This window comes from Amblyomma maculatum, chromosome 1 (assembly GCF_055883805.1).
Source record: "Amblyomma maculatum isolate TAMU_Amacu chromosome 1, ASM5588380v1, whole genome shotgun sequence".
Lineage (NCBI taxonomy): Eukaryota > Metazoa > Arthropoda > Arachnida > Ixodida > Ixodidae > Amblyomma > Amblyomma maculatum.
Window position 1 is genome coordinate 73,434,723 of NC_139344.1, and position 22,250 is coordinate 73,456,972.

The 22,250-nt window shown below is 44.3% G+C and overlaps 1 protein-coding gene and 1 pseudogene across 1 annotated transcript in view; both read right to left on the reverse strand.

Moving 5' to 3' along the window:
• Positions 1-12,682: 12,682 nt before the first annotated feature.
• The window catches only part of LOC146202797 (short transient receptor potential channel 4-associated protein-like), a 177,216-nt gene continuing 167,648 nt past the window's right edge, over positions 12,683-22,250 (reverse strand). Inside the window, exon 23 of the mRNA XM_084588342.1 lies at positions 12,683-17,012. Coding sequence (XP_084444468.1) covers positions 16,890-17,012 — 123 coding nt within the window. The 3' untranslated portion in view covers positions 12,683-16,889. The remainder of the gene's footprint in view (positions 17,013-22,250) is intronic.
• Positions 18,719-21,180, reverse strand: LOC146202798 (uncharacterized; annotated as a pseudogene).

The window sequence follows — 22,250 nt, forward strand, 5'->3', positions numbered from 1 at the left end:
TCCCTGCGAGCGAGAAGACGCGGTCAATTTAAGTGCAACGCGGACGTGTGTCCACAGATAACTCATGCCGTAGTACATGCCTATTTCAATTCACTCAGCGGTCGAGTGGCGTCGTTGTATTTTGGGAACGTCTGCTAATCTTGGCGCTTCCGAGTATTGCAGCTCGCGCTTGGTGTAATAGTTCTTCACCCTACCAGTACATTCCTGTTTCCTGTACAACCGGAAGCGATCCCCGGAAGCCGGAAGTGTCATTGTGCCTGGCATGCATATGTTGCATAGCTGACACAAGCTCACATCGCCTCAACCGCTCCCCGAGTTGCTGGCAGCCGCATATCGTCGCACGCGCGTCACATGGCTACATCTTCGCTGACAAGTTGACAGCAGCAATCATTTCGAGTTGTTAATCGCCCTGTGCATTGCCTTGTTTGTGAAGTATGTTTCTTCAAAGGTACGTACGTTTCAGCATCACCTAAGAGCACGACTTTTTCTGCTATGCCTAAAGCAAGAGCGAAGACATGATGGGCAACACGCGCAGCATGCTGCTTATGTCTTCGGGCAGCAGCTTCGGACATGGGCAGCACGCTACTGCAGTGAAGCAATTGGTTATTTGAAGCTACATAATTTTTTTTAACAGCACTTTTTGCATGCCTTCATCGCAAAATGGGTTGCTTCTTTGCTATTTTTTGTTCAAGTTTTTTTGAGGAAAGCTAGGCTGGCTCTTATTAGCTCACTTCAGAGAATAAGATTGTTGTCTTGGCATGCGTGCGGTGCTAGCTTGTTCGCACTGTATATTTTTCTGGATATTATGAAGAGTGTATGAAACTCTCTTTTCCTTTCTTGCTGTCATTACGCTCTACTTGTCCTTGTTTTCCTCTCCCTGTTCCTTTATTTCCACTGGCTGCAGCTCAGTACTCAAGTGCTTAAGTTATTAAATAGCAATTGCAGCGGCTGGCAACAATTGTTTCTTCTTTTTGGTATTTTAATAATGAGCCACAGCTACTATACTGCTGTATTTGTTTCAGTGGCTGCAAGGTCAAACATGCGGTATGTTGCAACAGTGGATGATGTGCAAGCAGTTATAAGGAAATGGCTCCAACATGCTCCATGCCGTCATAAACAACCACAGGAAAGGCTTGCAAAACAAGGTATGAAAATTTAGCCACTATTTTGTACACAACTGTGTGTGTACATACCAGTTAGATGCCTGTTTAAGCATGGCTTGAACAAATTTTAATGAGCGAAAGCTCAAGCATGATTTTGCATAGTTTACCAAGGCTGTACAAGGTTTGAATTAGGGGGGTGCTCAAGCTTCTCATTAAAAGTAGATGCGAGAGTGCCTTAACACCACCTTTTCATTCCGCTATTTTTTAAATTTTTTTTAGTTGGTTTTTGGGGAAAGGAAGGCACAGTATGTCTCACTTTTTAGTGGACGCCTATGCTTAGTTAGGTTGAAGTCATTCAGTCTTAGCGAGGTGAAATCTGAAGTTGCAGCCTAATAGCGCAGCCTACACTTTAAAACAACTTCCAACCTTAACTGAAAAAGAAGAGAACACAAATTGTTAACTATCCTTGTTACAGAGACAACAGGTTGTGAAATTTTTACATTCTTTCAACTACAGGCATGTTATAGGCTTATTTTCTTCGCACGTAAAGGTTTTACATCCGTTTTTTTTTTTTTCAGTGTTATATAGCTGTAAGTTCTGTTGCCAACTTTCAGACAAGTTTGTTTTGTGCATGCGGCCTTTTTGTGACTATTTATTTTCTGTTACCTGTCAATTTCTTAATGCCTCACTTTATTGTTCACTTCATCTTTCATATTTTCCAGGAGGCACAAGCACGGACGCAAACTAAAACCCATGAAGAGGGGAAGGTGTTTGAAAGCTTGCAGTCTTTTTGTGAATAAAACTATAATTCACGCTATGTGTTTTGCTCTACAGCTATCCCGAGCTCTGCTAAAAGTGCATGCTTGTACATCTTGGCAATGTCCATGCAATGTCCAGAGACTGATTTGGCAATGTCCTCTAGACATCATAATGAATGTCCATGTGGACATCCACTGTGAGGCAATAGAGACATCTCTGGAATATCCACTGGACCAATTGTGGGTATTTATGAAGATCCTCTGAATATTAAATATTTTGAGGGGTGCATTTTATGGAAATCTCCTGGATCTGATATGGTTGTCTGGGTCGTTGACCGAACGCGCCGCGCCGCAGCCGCGCCGCAGCGAGATCCACGAATCGCACGCGCTGCCAGAGCGGGGGGAATGGGGGGGGGGGGGGCGCCAGCGATTTCCTAGAGCATGTAGGGACGAAAGAAATGAATGAATGAATGAAAACTTTATTTCCACCGAAAAGGAGCCCTTCATCTCCCGCCCCCGGCACGCAGGCCGGGGAGCGGGTCAGGAGGGCCCCGCAGGCTGAGGTCAGGTAAGGTTACAAGCACTCTTCACGGCCTCAGCCGCCAGGCGGGTCGCGTGCCGCTGAACGGTGGGATCTCCGCTCCGCAGCCAAACCTCACAGGCTTCTCTACTATCAATGTTAATGCGGGCGCCTGGGGAATCGGCGCATTGCCATATTATATGATCTAGCGTGCCTTTTTGTCCGCAATTTTTACATTTAGAACCTTCTTCCTCCCCGGTCTGTGTTAAGAAAACCCAGACAGGGCAGATGTAGTTATCGGCTCTTAATCGCCTCCAGATGCGTGCTTCATTGTTAGTGAGAGACCGATCTGGGGGAGGGTATACTTTTCGATCTAATTTGTAAGATTCTGTGATCTCATTGTATGTGATAGCGCAATCTTTAATTCCCTTGCATTCGGGCTGTTCTACCGCTGCCCGGTGGTGTAGAGATCTCGAGCCAGCAGGTGCGCAGCTTCGTTGCCAGGGACAGACTCGTGTGCTGATATGATGGATATGGTTCTAGTAATGGGATTTGTGAGAAGAATTTTTTTGGCCTCCTCTGAGATCCGTCCTTTTGCAAAATTCCAGACAGCCGTTTTGCTGTCGCTGATTATAGTTTTGGCCTGTGTACCAGTGCAAGAGAGGATAACCGATGGTCGCTGAGGGTAACAAACTGGATTCCAAGGGAAGGAAAGCGTAGCAGGGGGCGGCAGAAAGTTAGGTGGGCGGATGAGATTAAGAAGTTCGCAGGGGTCAAGTGGATGCAGCTAGCACAGAACCGGGTTAAAGGGCAACTCCGGTGGTTTTTTCATCATTTTGTGTTTTTAATTGAATTACATTCCTCGGCACGTCCTGACTCCAACACAAAAAACCGTTTTCCAAAATTCCAATTAGAAGTATTTTTAAAAAAGAGAAACAGCAAATCGAAACCGAAACTGATTTCACGGCCAGAAACGACGTCACATTTGACGAAATGGTGACGTCACACTCAGTATTAGAAAAACACTCGTACGTGCGTTGGATGGTGAAAATAAAGTATGGAAATCATGACGCACTGCATAAAATGTCTGAGGTAGTTAAATATAAACCTCACAATTTCATAATCACGCGGGAAGTAGACATTAACGCCTGTATACTGTTTGTGACGTCAGAAACTCAGTGTTGCCCGCAGAAATACTCTCAACTTAAGCCATGAAAACGGCATATTTTAAAGCCGTATTGCGCGTGAACGGATTATCGTACGGCACTCAAATTTTGTAGAATGCGTCAGGACGGAGAGAAGAACCTGTGGTAAAAGTTTCACTACAATATTCGAATGTCAAAAAACCCCCGGAGTTGCCCTTTAAGTGGAGAAATATGGGAGAGGCCTTCGCCCTGCAGTGGGTATAATCAGGCTGATGATGATGATGATGATGATGATGATGATGATGATGATGACCAGTGCATGCGAGCGCGACCTCTTCAGCTGTACTAATGTCACGGGTGCGTGTTGAGGCCGCAATTTTAGGTGCACCTTCTCCATTTACTACTGCCGAGACAGCTGCTCCGTGTCGTCCGCATGATGCGTCCACATAAGCAACTTCATCGACTGCTTTGCGTTTCATTCTTTTAGCGATGGCTTTGGCTCTGTGTTCTCTGCGTTCTTTGTTGTAGTCTGGGTGCATGTTTCGAGGTAAAGGTGGTACCAGTATGTGTTCCCTTCTGTTGGGTGGGATAGATGTTTTCGTCTGTGGGCCTCTGTCTGATTGGAGTCCGACCCAGTCTAGGATGGCTCTGCCTGTCTCCGTCTGACTTAGTTGGCTCTGCCTGTCTCCGTCTGACTTAGTCTTTCCAGTTGAGAGATTCTGACAGCTTCGGTGAGCTCTTGCCATGTATTATGAATCCCCATTTTCTCCAGCTTCTCTGTTGATGTGGAGACAGGGAGGCCTAGTGCGCGTTTGACGCATTTTCGAATTATGACGCCGATTTTTTCACGTTCTGTCTTTTTGAGATTGAGAAAAGGTGTGGCATAACATATGCGACTGATGATGTAGGTCTGCGTCATTTTGAGTAGACTACGTTCCTTGAGACCGTGTCCTCTAAGCGCTACTCTTCTGAATATGCCCGTAACTTGGGCTGCGTTATGGTGGCTATAAAGGTTAGGTGACGCGAGCTGGCCGCGAGCGCCGCTCCTACATTTCATGCCTCTCGTAGGTGGCGCTGCTCTCAGCACTTCGATGCATGCTCGGCTCGCGCTGGGGCACGGCCGGCGCGCGCTCCCCCTCGAGACGGGCCGTGGCTGGGGTAAACTTTGGTGCGATTGCAGCGCAGTCATACCAACAAAATGTTAAAATTATTGTTACCACTTGAAATATTTTAACCAGGTAAGCAAAATAGGCAAGTCAGGAGTGACGTCGACTGCTAATATGCTCTTTGGCACCGTGAAAGCGGGCGATGCGGCTGTGCCGGTTGTTTTGCTTGTCGTGCTACTAAATGCTGCTTAAATGGAGAAGTTTTGGTCTGAAGATGCATTACATCATTTCCCGATGGGCACGGTGGTCGAAGTTATAAAGCTAAATATTTTGGTTTGGTGTCGTGAGTTTTAAAAAAGCCAAAGCGACTCGGGCTGAAGGGCGTTGCAGTCGAAGATTACAGAGAATGCAGATGACAAGCGATTATTTAACGTGCGGTTACGTCGCACAGTACGCAGGCATCAGGCTAATTTCTATTCTTTGTTGTCTGCGAATTTCCGGTGCGGCTAAAGTGGGAAAGTGCAATTTTTAGCCAGATGATAGCCAGAACGTGCAACATGCGATGTGAAACGGTATTATAAGTACAGAAGGAACAAACTGCAGTTTTATTCACAAAAACCTCTCATGGATAAGCAAAGTTTTGTTTATTGCACTTAAGGGCAAGAATGCTAGAAAGAAAAGTGAAATATCACAATGTTGAGGTTGCTGTTGATGGCCTCAAATATAGATGTAATACAGGTAGAATAAACACAATTTCCAGACACAACTGCTCACAACCAAATAGCAAATTAAACAACCCACCTCAGTTTCAACAGTTTCATTCTCCCTTGCCTTTCTTTTGAAAATGAATTCTGCGTCTTCAGGTGTAGTCTGCTAAGAACATAGAACTTGATCACTTTGTCACAAATTTAATATGTCCGTGACAACCAACCAGCTGCAGTTTGGTCATTTGGAGAATGGATACCAAGTCAATAAGGCTGTCTCTTCGGATTTCACGCGCACTAAAACAGCGAGTAAAGGTGTTTTCATGGGATGTCACAGGGGCGTTTAGATTGGTTGATGGAAACATAAGACCGCCTATGTCAACTGCACTGGTAATTAACTAGAATAGCAGCTTGGGCATATGTTGGTTACGCATCTTGAGGTAACAGCGCGGAACGTGGACGGGAGCACAAGATTAGAAGACGACACAACGAGCGCTGACTTTCAACTGGTAATTAAGACACGCTCAGTTCCGTTCTTGAGACTGAGGAGTTGTCTGCATCAGTCTTCACATTTGGTGCCAGCGATGCATTTCTTCGCCACATATCCAGCGATATAAAATATCAGCCTTGAATAACTGGCCTGAGTGATGACAGATGTGTGTTCGATGCCACAGTCTTTGAGAACTTCATTTGCCTCACTCAGGTCTCGCACATATAAGAAGCTGGTCATGGATGATGCTGTCACTAATCTTTTTTTTTAGCAATTGACTGGCCTTTTGCCTGACATTAATGCTTCATTATTTTTTTTAGTTATTGATTGGCATTTTGCGTGACAACCGTGCTTTCATTATTATGTTTTAGCAATTGACTGGCCTTCTGCCTGACAACAATGCTTTCATTAATTTTTTTAGCAATTGACTGGCCTTTGCCTGACAACGATGCTTTCATTAATTTTTTTTTAACAATTGACTGGCCTTTTGCCTGACAACAATGCTTTCATTAATTTTTTTTTAGCAATTCACTGGCCTTTTGCCTGACAACGATGCTCTCATTATTTTTTTTAACAATTGACTGGCCTTTTGCCTGACAACAATGCTTTCATTAATTTTTTTAGCAATTCTCTGGCCTTTTGCCTGACAACGATGCTCTCATAAATTTTTTTTAACAATTGACTGGCCTTTTGCCTGACAACAATGCTCTCACTAATTTTTTTTTTAGCAATTGACTGGCCTTTAGCCTGACAACGATGCTTTCATTAATTTTTTTTAGCAATTGACTGGCCTTTTGCCTGACAACGATGCTTTCATTAATTTTTTTGTTTAGCAATTGAAGGTAATTTTGCCTGACAACGATTCTTTCATTTTTTTTTTAGCGGGGGGTTTCTAAACGCAAGAGAAACAGAAAAGTATGCACATGTACTACATACTCCCACTAGCACCTCGGCAAGAAAAACTACATAGGCACCAAACAAAACAGGATAACCTGAGCTAGGGCAAAGCCGATTGAAAAATAGCACCACAGCTCAAGCAGCATCTACAGGCAAACAAGAACGAACGAACCGGCGTGCGCCGGAGAGAATGCATCGAAGAGCTGACAGCAGCGCCACAGCGGCGACCAGTGACGGCGGCATGAACCGAAGGCGCGTTTTCTCCAAGCGGCGGAATGCGCGGTCGCGCCACCTCTCCCTTCTAGCCACCATAGCTGCGTAGTTCTCCAATTTTTTGAGGGACGAAAGAAAACAAGCAAACCCTGTTTTGAATACGTCACGTCCGGTTAAGCATCGAGGTCGACGCGAAAAACGTCATGCCAGGCCGCTGCGTGTGCACCAATCAGCGTTTCCAGCCGAGTTACACCGAAACACACTGTACCGAAACTATACCGAAACGCTTCTCCTCTCCAGGCCGCATCACACACGCGCTGTTATAATTGCGTACAGAAACTATTCTCGCTTCTTCATTGTTGTTTTGCCTCATGCTAAAACAGAATAATTTTATTAACCACTGTTAAGTAGCTAAAATGAACGAACCTCTGTGTCCTTTTTTCATGCATTACATTTTGTACCAACGAAATCGCTGGCGACAAGGCTACGTACTCTACCGGCAATTGCGTTCCCGAGAACCACGCTGAAAACGTACATACATCAATCAAATGGCGCATTCGGTTGGGGGGACGAGAGCAGAGGCGCCGAGTAGTACAGGAGCACGCCGAGCTAGGATGTAGCTGTCTTCCCACGGGGAGTGCTCTCTGAGTCTCGAGAGCAGCGCGCCACGACCATCTGACCGCACTTATCTCCCCAGCATTCTCCGCCTGCCGGCAGTGGCGGCAGTTGCAACCCGAGGAGAGGCCAACGCTCCGTGTATAACCGCTTATTTTGTATGCCTTTTGTTCTCACTGCACGGCGATCTGCCTCATTTGGCCCTTTCGACGTCAGCAGCGACTCTCAAACGTGCATACAGCACCCGAGCAATGCTTTCCGCTCGCCAAGCACGAACGCTTTGCAGCCACCATTTTACGCATCGCCGACTCAAGAAAAAAAAAAAAAAGATGGCATGGATATGACGCTTTATGCCATGTGACTTCGTCTTACACAATTAAGGAAGCAGCCGGGAGTGCACTCGGGTGTAGTAGGATACACAACTTAAATAAACAGTAGTTGCTAACTATGGGCAGTAGTACGCTGCGTGTGTATTACTCCGCTGAACACTAAACAGAACAGGTATATTTTTATATTTGACTGAAGCAAACAACCAAGAAGCATCGAAATTCTTGAGCTTATAATTTGGTCTGACGGTTAGTTTTTATTCAGGCAACCAAGAAATAGCCCTAACAACGACCTATTTTCAGTCGCGGAGAAATCGTGTGTTGCGGTTACTGCAGACTTATTATATCCGACTATAGTTGGTCCACGCGTTGTGCATTTGCAGATGCATTTACTTTAAATGCTGCGACCAAGCTGAAGTGTGCGATGACCGCGATTCTGTTCTGGACTGTCTTCGACATATTGTTGTAGTTAAGTTGTAGTGTTTCACAATCTTTTTCCGCTCCTGGCACTGTATTAAACTCTACCTTTTTCGCGCATGCGCATCTCAGCGGAGAAAAAGCCCTCCTCCACTACTAGTGGAATCCAGTGATTCTACTCCTGCTCTCCCACTGGAGTACAGTGGCTAGAATCTGGAGGGCGCCCGCTCGTCCGAGAGCACTTTCGAAATGCTCTCGATCGAGTGCGCCTGCTCTCCCACTCGGTGCACTTTCTAAAGGTGCGCTAAAGGTGCACTTTCCTGCGAGTGCATTCCACTTGAAGTGTTTAGATTGGGCAAAGTGCACTTATAGCGAGTGACACTCCCCGTAAGTGCACTTAACTTGCACGCTTGACAGATGTGTAACACCGCAAATGGGACGAAGATTGCAAAAGAAGGCTTACCTTCTATAGCGTGTTGCACAATTAGAGGCGCGCTGTAGCATGCTTCTCCCAACTAAACTGTGGAATACTCGCAGTTAACATTTTGCGCAGAAATGGCATTTTGTAGTTAGTATTCTTTAATACCAAATTTGTTTGGGGTACTTTCCTGTTTCAATCAAAAGAAGTCGAGTGTTCTTACCGTATGCGGCGGCGAAGCAAAAGAAACCATTGCAATCATAAAAATGCTACAGAATTTTTAATCGGAAACATCATTCATAATATAATAGCCGCAGAAACACAGGGGCATACAATTAAACTCTGTTGGGTACCAAGCCACGTTGGAATCAGCGGCAATGAGAGCTGATGCATGTGCTGCAGCAGCCCGTCATACTAAAATACAGCCAGTCAAAATGCCACATAAAGATGTTCTAAGACTTGTAAAGAGAAAACTGAAAATAAAATGACAGAGTTCATGTAACAACGAAATAAATAATAAATTGCACCTTGTCAAGTCGATCATTGAAGAATGGAAATTGTGCAGTCACCATAATCGCGTCATCGAAGTCCTTTATGTCGTCTTCGCATCGGACACACTCATCTGACACCTGGCTTCATTCTAAAGAAAGACGACAGACCTCTCTGTGAACGATGCGGAAGTGAACACTAAACCACGTCCTACTTTCGTGCACTGAACTAGAGAAGTTAAGAAAAAAAATTTTGCACCTTTTTATAAAGAACAGATCCCTCTCTATCCCAGCCTGCTGTTGGGAGAAGACCCACTTGTCGAAGTTGAAAATGTTATCCATTTTCTGAAGGATGCAAAACTCCTGAACAATATGTATATATATATATATATATATATATATATATATATATATATATATATATATATATATATATATATATATATATATATATATATCTTATGCACAAAATAAAAACAAACCTTGTTCCTGGCGCATGATAGCCTGAGTTGCTTATGCGCTAAAAAATCCAATACAATACAATACAATGCAGTATTGACGCAATTGATAAACACAGTGTTTGGTGCTTGCACTATTTTTTACAAGCCTCAAAGCAGCTGAACACTTCGCAGCTATCGCCGGAAGGACAAAGCAAAGCACAGGGGCATACAATTAAACTCTGTTGGGTACCAAGCCACGTTGGAATCAGCGGCAATGAGAGCTGATGCATGTGCTGCAGCAGCCCGTCATACTAAAATACAGCCAGTCAAAATGCCACATAAAGATGTTCTAAGACTTGTAAAGAGAAAACTGAAAATAAAATGACAGAGTTCATGTAACAACGAAATAAATAATAAATTGCACCTTGTCAAGTCGATCATTGAAGAATGGAAATTGTGCAGTCACCATAATCGCGTCATCGAAGTCATTTATGTCGTCTTCGCATCGGACACACTCATCTGACACCTGGCTTCATTCTAAAGAAAGACGACAGACCTCTCTGTGAACGATGCGGAAGTGAACACTAAACCACGTCCTACTTTCGTGCACTGAACTAGAGAAGTTAAGAAAAAAAATTTTGCACCTTTTTATAAAGAACAGATCCCTCTCTATCCCAGCCTGCTGTTGGGAGAAGACCCACTTGTCGAAGTTGAAAATGTTATCCATTTTCTGAAGGATGCAAAACTCCTGAACAATATGTATATATATATATATATATATATATATATATATATATATATATATATATATATATATATATATCTTATGCACAAAATAAAAACAAACCTTGTTCCTGGCGCATGATAGCCTGAGTTGCTTATGCGCTAAAAAATCCAATACAATACAATACAATGCAGTACTGACGCAATTGATAAACACAGTGTTTGGTGCTTGCACTATTTTTTACAAGCCTCAAAGCAGCTGAACACTTCGCAGCTATCGCCGGAAGGACAAAGCAAAGCTGGCACTTACCAGTTGGCGCAATGCTGTATTCCTGCAGTACCCGAAGGCAGATAAAAATATAACCATGACCTTGCATACTGCAAAACAGTGCACGAAACAGCGAGAAAGCGGCAGCGCGTGGCTATCTGGACCGCTTTGCAACACGGCGCACCCGGCACTCGCCTGGCGAGGGTTACTCTACGTCGCTGTCGCCATTTCTCGGCAGCCAGCGTCGTAACTTGTCAAGGAGGAGGAGCGGCGGCGGCGGCGGCCGCGGAGTTGACAGGCACCACAGAGTGTATAAAGGAGGCTATGGCTAGACGCCCCCCCCCCCCCCTTTCATCCTCCTCCAGCTCAAAGCCGCGCTTCGATGGCCAAGCGCCTGCTGTCATCTTTCCCGCGCATGGGACGTGAGACACACCTTGCAACATGTCTTGCAGCCACCATCTCACTTCCTCCAGTAAAATGAGAATAGAAAAAAAAAAAAAAAAAAACATTGACAGAATACGCAGGTAGAGCTGTCCTTCGAGCCCTTTAATGGAAAGAAGCTGAGCTCAGCCCCCCCCAGCTAAAACAGTATATGAGATCGGCAGTTTTAAATGAGAGAATATAGGAAGTTGTAGACAGCCAGACCAGAGCGAGAGACTGGACTAAGACTGAGATAGCATACCGCAGCAACCACTAAGAATGTCCAGCCAATATTTTAATGCCTCCAAACAAAGACTCCTACATCTTTGAGTGCAGCGTCGGTATGCGGTACTATATTGGTTTTCTTATAGTGAATCGCCTTTTCATAGTGTGTGGAGACACCTCTATTTCCCATTCCTCTGTACCACTAAACGATTCCAGTCTAGGACAACTTTCTGCACCTATGCAGCGTAGTTGACAAGCACCACCTCACTGCACAGCAAAATATAGTCCCTCCAGAAATTTTGCCGATGAGGCTCTGGAATACCATAACATATATGAGATGTAACACAAAAGAAACGAGACTAGTGTGTAGTCTAGTGGAATTTTAATGATTGAATGGGTTCTCAGTGGTCAGACTGTTAAATAACACTACTACAATGAAGCACTATAAGAAAACTGAAAAAATATTAGGAAAAAAAAGGTCACAGTTGTGGAGCAATGGATGGCTGTTGCACCAGGACCATGGCCCCGCTCACATGGCCCTGTCTGTCAGCAAAAACTTTACTGTGATGGAGCATCCTCCTTATTCACCTGATTTGGCTCCATGCAACTTTTATTTCCTAAAGTTAAATCTTGCTCAAACGGAACCCATTTTGCCTCGGTTGAAGAGGTTCAGACAAAAACTGACAATCTCCTGAAAGGCCTTCCAAAAACCTCGTTCCTGAACTGTTACCAGTGGTGGCAGCACCGAATGTAGAAGTGCGTGAATGCTGAAGGCAACTACTTTAAAGGTGATAATGTCACAAAACTGATTCTGTAACTACAATAGTTTATTGAATCAGTCTCATTTTTTTTGTCACACCTCGTATATATCACAAAGATTATACAATACTATCCAGTACAGCGATAGTATACAGCACTTTAATGACATGTGCAACATAACAACATGCATTGAGACAGGGCTGCATTGCCTGCAAGGAATCCTGCAAAGCACATGAAGGCCATGCCTGCAGTCCCCCCACTGGTTTCTGCACACTTTTGTAGTAAGCTTGTTTTGATGACATACGTCGCATATTCATTAACTGCTAATTTACATTCACAAAGGCAGTCAGCGGTGCAATGCAACACATTTCTGTGCAGTTGGCAGGTCAAAAACAAGCAATTCAATGCAAAGGCAGAACTGAAACCAAAGCCACAAGTATAGCAAACATGAGGAAAGCTCCAGCCCCGTAGCCTTGGCTGCATAGCCATAGAAAGCTGTCCAGAAGTTGTTTCTGTCCAGTATTACTGCAATTATATACATTATGCAAATTGGTTATTTGGTTATTTATATATATTTGGTTTTGGTTATATGTATATATATAAAATGCAGGTAATTACACAATGGTAATGACTCAAGCCACAAGACGTGTTCAAAAAGAAAATGTTTTATTAAACTGAAACGAAGCCAGCTCCACTGCACTGACAAAAAAACAGCAGTGTTCACATGAAACAATGCTACTTGTAGTAAACTGCTTCCTTTCATGTATTCTATTTGTATATACAGAAAAAAATATACAGCCAAACAGCACACACTGCGAAACCACACTCCAAAAAGAAAACATTCTCTGTACTGCTATGGTACTAAGAAACATCCACTGTACCATACTAACTCTTAAAAAATGTGTCTCACAACTTCAAAACTTGTCTCATGAACACAATATTGATGTAACCAATGCACAGTGTTAAAAAAAAAACTTCAACAAACCCGTTGAAAATGTCACAGTTGATCCCTAAATTCTTTACGATATAAAAGTACATTTCAGCACATGAAAGAGCAGGTCGCTGCTGCAGTGACACTCAAATTCAGCCAAGCAATGCCTTTGGCATAAAGAAAAAAAAGAAAAAAAAAAAAAAAACGCCCTCACTGCACATAATCCAGAAACATTCAAACACTATTCAAAATGCGACAGACAAAATAGATGTGTTCTACAATTATGCCTCTGAAGTGCACACCAACTGGGCACAGTATAACAGTGGCACATGGTATTACAGTATTACAGAATACTGCACACATACAATACTGTGACGTGCCCCAATACACCTGCCAGGGAGATATGTGCAAACTTAAATGTAGGCACTAAGAAAATTTAGTTAAGCTTGCCAATAACATTTCCTGATAAAACAGCACCACAAACTCTGACTGAAGAGTAAGAAAATAGTAGTGCAAGACTTAATAAATGGCAACCTGGCAACAAAAAAAACTGCTGCACATGAAAGGTGCAGAACCAACAAAAGGAAGGTCTCTCTAAATTTAGCTTCAAATTCACGTAAAAGGTGTGAGAAATGATGACATGTAGGTGTTTCAAAACCTTCATGTCCTCGGTACTCTTTTTTTTCCTCAGCAAACAGCTTATTTTGTTTGCCAGCAATAAAAAACTATGAGAAAAAAGTTATAACTGCTTGTTACTTTTCAAGCTCACCACACATTGCACGTCACTCCTGTCAAACCTTTCACAGCAAGAAAATATACAGTAGATGCCAAGCACTGACACATATCTTTACAACAATGTTGTACGATGAAGAAACTCTGTCGATATGTGGAACTGAAGTCTAGGCCAATGTACACGTCCAACATTTTTTGCTACTACTGTTCTCTTACGCATAGAGAGATTCGAACAAGGAAGGCACAAAGCCAGGTCACACTTCTGCCTTGTGCACTACTGCAAATGCTTCATTTGTAGCTCCACACACCTTACACAAAAGCAGAAAGAAGTCTCAACTATGTGGTTTCACTATTTTGGTAGTAACGATGAAAACAGTACTGTTTTCACAACCTTATGACTGAGTAAGGAGATTTTAGAGGACCACTATACAAGGCTCGTTCATCCTAAACACCCTTTTGGGTGATAGCCTTTGACCGTCAGTGTTGGGTGGCCAATAGGGTTTCTAAATGTGATAGCTTATCTTTTGAAATGTTCCCAAGTAAACCATAAGCCTCAAAAGCAGACACAGATAAGCAGTCTGTAGCAGGCCAGACTTGCACGGCAGAGAAAATGATCCAATCAAGCATCACAAATATGCAAAAGCAAAAATTGGCAACTGCACAAGACGCCAGCATTGTTTCACACAGAAGGCCTTGTAATACAGGCACGCCCAAACTCCTCGGAGTTCTGAAATTACATAGCAACAGACCAGCTTGATCTGGCCACTAAAAGAGAATAAAATGTACACTAAAAGGCAAGCCACAAACTTGTTAAACTTATGAAATTATGCAGATAGACCAGCTTTATCTAGCTTAAGACACATAAATAAAATACGTAGCAACAGACCAGCTTGATCTGGCAAATAAAACAAACTAAAAGGCAAGCCCCAAACTCCTTCAAGTTCTGAAATTATGCAGAGATAGACCAGCTTTATCTAGCTTAAGCCACAAAATAAAATGCGTAGCAACAGACCAGCTTGATCTGGCAAATAAAAGAAAACACAAACTAAAAGGCAAGCCCCAAGCTACTTCAACTTCTGAAATTATGCAGAGATAGACCAGCTTTATCTAGCTTAAGCCACAAAATAAAATGCGTAGCAACACCCCAGCTTGATCTGGCAAATAAAAGAAAACACAAACTAAAAGGCAAGCCCCAAACTCCTTCAAGTTCTGAAATTATGCAGAGATTTAAGCCACAAAATAAAATGCGTAGCAACAGACCAGCTTGATCTGGCAAATAAAGGAAAATAACATACTAAAAGGCAGCCCCAAAACTCCTTAAACTGAAATTATGCAGAGATAGACCAGCTTATCTAGCTTAAGCCACAAAAATAAAATATTTAAGACTAAAAGGCAGCTGCCAAATAAAAGCGTCACTGGTTAAAATGCGCCGCACCACAACTGAAAAACACTTTGGAATCAACAGCTGACCTCATTAAAGAAGCCACTAGATATCAGTCTCAATTGATCCTAAGTAGGCTGAAGAATGCAGGACAGGTAGATTTAAACCGCAGCGCAAACACAACAAACACATTTTAAAAGAACGCCATGGCACTAGGATGAAGGTAGGAGACTACTTCTGCAGGTTGAAATTGCTGAATGTTGAAAACAACTCATCCTGCCCCTTTTTGGAACCACTAGCTTGTCCCCTTGGCAGGGTGAAAACATGGTGAAATGTTCAGCTGATCTGCTCTGCCATCCAGAACCAAGAATATAGCTGACCTTACACGAGCACAGAAAACCTCACATCAACGCATTCAGAGCATAAGATCACATTTCTTTCAAGCTAAATTAAAACAATTACCTGTCAACGTCTCGAAAGTTGCACAGCAAACATCACAAATTGCCCATGTCAGCCAAAAACCTCTCACGGGCATCTACCATAAGCTACCTACATTATGTTAGCACACGTTCACGACATCTATGATCACAAAATGAGGAATTCAACTCTGCACAACGTACAGATTGGCAGTTTGATGTCCCCTAGCGGCTTACCATAAAAAGAAACTAGCTTTCTTGGCTGCTCTATTGCTTAATATAGGGCCCCTGACAGCAGAGATTCAGTGACAACTGCGGAAATCTCAACACCTATGGCCAGCTTACCATACAAGGTTTTAGAGCCAACTAGAGGTTCATCATTCATCTCAATGACACTAGCCAAGGTGAGTGCTCACCATGACATGTGATACTGAGAATGTGTGGACATTGGTCTTAAAAAAAAGATAACTGTAGACACAATTATGAAATCTTCGGGGGATACATATTTTTGTGTGCTGCTATAAATGGGCCTGCAGCAGATACCTATGGTGGACGTCAAATGGTGACGCACAAGTGACGGTGCTGCGCTGAATCCCGGGAGCACTGCAACAAATGCGTGCCAAGGACATGCAAATCATATCAACCCACGAGCACGCCGCCTCCCTATGTTGGCAACAGTGTAAATGTGCACGAGTAGACTTTTCCGGACTCTGTATGCACAGTCCCTGGCTTCGATCATCTAGGAACGACATGGGTTCCTTGAAGATAAAAGAGACATCAAGTGGTGTACAGTGCGCTCACTTTGCTCTTGCTCTGTTGTAAAGACGCATCGCTCTGCATCCACTCTTCCTGTATATATGTAAATTAAAGCCTCTTTTTGCTTTTACCCTGAGAAGTGTCCCTTTCACGCTGGAGCCTGGAACCTGCTAGACTCCTCGAGGTACAGCGCAACATAGCAGTGCCAATTCTAAATATGCCACCAATCGATTCCTTGATGTCCAGACAAACTAACAGCGCACATTTTAGCAAGTTCCCTTTGGCAAAAATTCTCAAAAGCCCTTCCCAATTAACTTACATAACACAAGTGCTCAACAAGAAATTACCTTAGATGGAATTAGATGGCATATTTAGAATCTGAGACGAAAATATATGTTCCTAGGAAGATTCCATAATTGCAACTATAAATATTTGACGACCAGTGCCCTCCTTTTTAAAGATGTTTGCAACAGAACACAGGTGAATGAATGACTGAACTGCCTCAATGAGCATCATTAATCTCAAGAAGATTGCAGCAACTGGTTTTCAACCAGCTATTCACTCAGTCGGCAGACGCAGTCTATGCCCTTCCACTTTCGGCCAGGGCTAGACTATGCAGGCATGCGACAGCCATCCCATCAGCTGTCTCGGGTGCTAGGCCCAGGGTGAACATGGTACACAAGAGAGACTGGATTGGTTATGTCCTCGGAGACCAGTGTGTTGACCATAGCCTTCCAGCGGTGGAAACCAATCCGGGAGCTCTGGAACAATACCAAAACAAATTTTGCCTGTCAAACCAATACAGCAACATAAACAAGCTCTACACAGTAGGCTTAGTCAATAAGAAATCACTAATGCTGAGGATAACTGCATCCAATTTTCAATCTGAGTAAAAGCAAATTGTCTGGCTCTTTTTGAACGAGGGAAGCTCATCAACAGAGCAAGCGAATGTGTCAAAATCCTGCCTACTGCAGAGTGTGTTGCAGCGCCAGAGTGCTGTGCAAATAAATAGAAAAGCTAGCCAAGCAGTTTCAGCTTCAGAGCTCATTTTAGAAGCAGTTTTACTGTTCCGACACCACGTGGGCAGAATATCTTATTTATTTTTCGGTGCCCGTCTCAACCTATGCTCCAACACCAATACGCATCTCTTTGCTGGTAGCTGTTTATGCGATGCAGTCCCCTCACAAGGCAAAGCGTTTTTGCATTTTCCGCAGATCTTTTTTTCTTTTCAGCGAGCATTTGACAACTTCAACCTTTGATAGCATGATTATTCCTGCAGGTGCTTTGAAGCATGAAGTAATAAGGTTTTACTATCAATCATTATTTCTGGTTGCCATCTATGCACAAATTAGTGAAATTCATTGTGTGCGCACTGGCATGGCCACATTACAGGTTTCATACAGCTGTGCAATCGAATCAAGCAATGTACATTTAAGGCAGTTCCATGAGAGAATTTACTCTTGCGCTGAGCAATTACAAAGCGTCGTCGGATGTGCCTTCGATGCGAAACAATTTAGGCCTAGCGACGACTAGGGAGTAGCGCTCGGCGAGAGTGCCGTATAGGATCCGCTGCGCCAGCGGGCGGCACCGCTTTCGTAAGCGCTGCTGTATGTGCTGCGAATTTGTCGTTTTCTTTCATGGTGCCGCTGAGAGCGCACGTTTTTCAACGTTTTGCTCAACACTACGTCGTGCAAACGATGCTGCTACGACGTACGGGACGGGGGTATATACGATGTTGTCTCGCCACAGGACAAACACCAAGGCTTTATAAAAACGCCGACGGATGGTACTTCAGACCCTAGTCTTGAACCGTAGTTTAACTTGAAAGTATACATTGTTGAAGCAGGAATGCTCGATCGTATATCGAAATGAGTAGCACTTCATGTTAAATCAATGCGGCGATAACTTGAAAGCATATCTTTCGCAGTATCTGCATTCAGAGTTCGGTAGCTGCCCATACGGTTCATTCGCTGGGTGTTTGTGTGTGCAGTTACCATCGCGATTATAAAATATAATTGAAAATACACGTATTGTGAAAGATATAAGATACATCCTCACTGCGGAAGTAGAGCGCAGTTCTTCGCAGCCACCCCGGCCGCTGTGCTGTTTCTAACAGCAGCTGCTATGTCAAACGGATGGTATACGGTTTCCTGGCGCGCTCAAACAAAGCACAAATAGCACCAAGGTGTCGGATAGCTTTCACGAGCACCGCGAAACAGCACTTTTACACTGCCGCACCGCAGCATCAACACGCACAGCACAGCCCAAGATGGCATCAAGAGGTGCCGGAGCGGACGCAGGGTTCGTACAGGTGGCAAAGAAAAAAATTCAAGGATATTCAAGGAATTTCAAGCCCCCATAGGAGGATTTTCAAGGCCCCCTTCAAGGGCTTAATTTTTTTTTTTTCCATGTCAAAGATCTTCAAACAGTGCTCTCAAAACATCTGAAATATTTATTCCACAAAGAAAAAAAACATCACTACGCAGATTTGCTTCTATTGCACAGAAAAAAATTAAATATAGCTTCATAAAATATCACAGTGAAAGTTTGGTCATATCCCGCAGAAAAGTAAAAAATTAGTTTTATAAAATTGGTTATTTCCTATACCCTCACAAAATATTGTCCACTGCTACAACTGCACAAAACAAAAAGATCCTTAGGAAGCAGCTCCTCAGGGCTACTTCAGGGGAGCTCCAGCAGCTTTTGTTGAATTTGGAGCTTGATGGAGTGTAGCTCCTCACTCTTGTCTTTGGCCGTCTTTCTGAGGCTATTGGACTTTACAATGTGTGTCACATTGTTTTCTGCCTCTGCTTTATCAGCACAGGCATTTGCAGATGCCATGAGATCATCAATTGTCAATTCCAGCTTCTTTTTCTTTCTTTTCATTGCATCAAACTCTTCCTCAATGCAGCGCTTTTTTCACTGCTTTGAAGCTTCAAGGTCCTGCTTTTTCTGGGCTTCCAAGTATGCTCCATACTTTTGCCTTGCAGCTGACACAGCGATCCTCAATTCCTTGGTGATTGGAATGTTTAGAACACCACCTGCTTTCTCAACCGCATCGCACACGATCCGTTGTGAAACATATGAAAGGTCCTTCAGATTCTCAACGCACGCCTGTCGGTTTACACCGAATCCACGCTCGACAGTTGCCTGCCCATGACTGAGGACAAGCAGAAGTTTCACAATGCTCCACAACTTCGAGTAGGTTGAACTGAACTTCAAGAGATCAGGGTAAAATTCAGTCTGTCAGCACACTTGTCAAATTGTCTAAGCTGATGTTTCTGCTCGTGCAGGAGCTCCGTGTACTCGGCCAGCACCGTGTCTCGAAGGTGATCAGCCATTCTACCTGCAGTGATGAGGGTGTCCAACACTTTTCTGAAACCTGCAAGGCATTCCTCTGGCTTCGAGCATATCTGTCGTGGGTCTAGTGAAGAAAGGCCCCTAACAAATGCAAACTTCAAGGGGCTTCTGTCTTTGTGGCACTGATCAAAAACTGTTTACATTCCATCCGGAATTGAAGCACGTCCTTTGAGCTCACTTTAGAATTCTTGAGAACTTGCTCTGCTTTGTAGCCTATATCCACCTTTTCAAGTGGAACATGGTTCTCGGCATTATCAATGTCGATCTTCAGCAGACCCACTATCCCTTTGGCAGACAGGATCGAACATTTCAAAAACTTCGTCAGCAGCTTTCCGAGAACAGTTTCTAAATCCCTTGCAAGGAAAAAAACCATTGATTTGTCTGTCTGGTACTCTACCAGAAAAGGGTTCAGTGCCATCGCCACACATAAGGCAAAATTCAACTTTGCTGGCAGCAAAGCATCACAGCAGAACTCCAACAAGTTATTGAACGATGCATATTTTGGCAGGTTGACTTCTTTTTTCTAGCAGCCTCAATGTACAAACGCTCTCTCAATTACAGGAACATTCTCCACCCACCGGTGGGCGACAAACTTAAGAGGAAAGGTATCTTGGCCTGTAACTACCGAAAAGTCCTGTCTCCGTGCTGGAGACTCAGACTAGACAACAAGCAGTCAAGTCCCCATTTAGTTGCTGAAACTCCAGCCCTATAAGCATTGTGCACTGTGTGTAGCCCACAAGTGCCTAAGTCCACACACAGAACTTGGTGGTTTTGTTGCAAGTGCTCTTGAAGACCTTTGAAGAACTTCAGATTGACACTGGGCCCATCCATCGATATCTGAAGAATCTTGGCAAGAGGCAAAGGCTCGAGGGCGCTTAGCAACTTTTCCTGAATGTCATCGGCTCTGGAATGCCCCATAAAAACGGAGGTGTAATACCTGGTCGTCACTTGGTGAGCAGAGTCCCAACACCTCACGTGCACATCCATTTGCTTACTTTGCAGAAAGTCATTTGCCGACTCGTCAAACAGTATGACATAGAATTCACACTGTTCTATTTCTCGCTGCAATGCTGAAAGAAAGAAAGGCCTGAGACCGTGACACGTCATATAGGCGCATTTCTTCTCACCACAAGAAAACGCCTTTGCCACTTCACTGTCCGGAAACATGCGCTGAAATAGCTCCCCTGCTTGGGATGACGACCGGTACGAAAAGTGGGATGTCACAACTTTCAGAGTCCAAAGAATTTCTGCGTCAGTGACAAGCTCGTGCGCTTTGCAAGCATCGTTTAGGCTTGGCGACTGCGAGGAACACGCGCTAGTAGACTGCTCTACCGCGACCGGCGTCAGGTACCTTTTCAACGCGCTCCCTTGCGCTACCTTCATTGCGTCAATATGCTTGCCGCTTTTCATGCGACTTTTTAAAGCGGATTCACCCATGGCAGTCACATCCACAGTTTTACCGCAAAGCTTGCACTTAGCCCGATGCGGACTCGTTGTATCAGGCGCAATCCACTGCTTTTATTCGTCATGGTGGAGCCACGTAGCCTGAAACTAGCTCTTTCCGGGCATTGTGTCACATATGAAAATATCACGTGCGCTGACAGGCAGAAGCCACGCTCATTCCAAAAATGCAAGCACTAGGGCAACGCCAGTGTAGACACGGCCGCACGGCTCGGTAAACCTATCTAAAAACGTTGGGCTCGGTGAGTGATGGCGATGCGATAGCGATGGGACGACGCAGGTATGGTGGCTAGAAGGGGTAGGTGGCGTCAACGCCGGCGCGCCGTCAATTCATGCCGCCACCGTGGCGCTGCGGTCAGCACTTCGATGCCTCCCGCGCTCCCCGCTCCCTGCTCATGCGTGCGCACGTGCGGTTGTCGTCTGCTCATCTCGACGGTGCTCCCACGTGTTTTTCGCTGTGTTTCTTTTGTGAAGGGGTACTTGCTGGCATGCATGCTTCAGGTCCGTGTCCTGGATCAGCAAATGAATCATCGTGCAAAGAAAGCGAGACAAACGCACTGCTTTGCGCCTAACTGTACGTGTGGCTACGTATCGTCAAGGAAGTCGGGTGAGCGTGTCTCTGTTTTCTGTGCCAAAGGACCCCGAACGCTTTGAAGCATGGCGACGAGCCGTGCCTCGGGCTGACAAAGCTCTCGACGAGAACTCAGCCCTCTGTGAACTTCACTTTGATGGACAGTATATCGTCCGGCACTTCACACACGTGATCAACGGAGCAACAGTGAAGATTCCCCGTGATCAACCCGTGCTTACAAGCGACGCGGCTCCAACGATTTATCCAAATGCTCCGTCGTACCTTTCCAAGAAAGCCCCTCAGAAGAGGCAATCAAAAACGTCGACATGTGGCCTCCCCTCGAAGCTCCAACGTTGTGAAATGGGTGCCTGTTCCCAAGGCGCAGAGACCGCAAATGATGAAGGGAGTGTTTCAGATCAGCAGGTTCTTGCATCTGAATTTTGCGTTCAAAGATGCGAGCTACCAAGCGTGTATTGGTCCAGACACCAGATCGCTGGTTCTGATAACGTCACGGCTTTCACTGTGTGTGCGTTAGAAGACCACAGTCTCTACTTTGAAAAGGTAGTCCTCGTGATGTCTGACAGCAGCGCGATTCAAGCAACGGTGT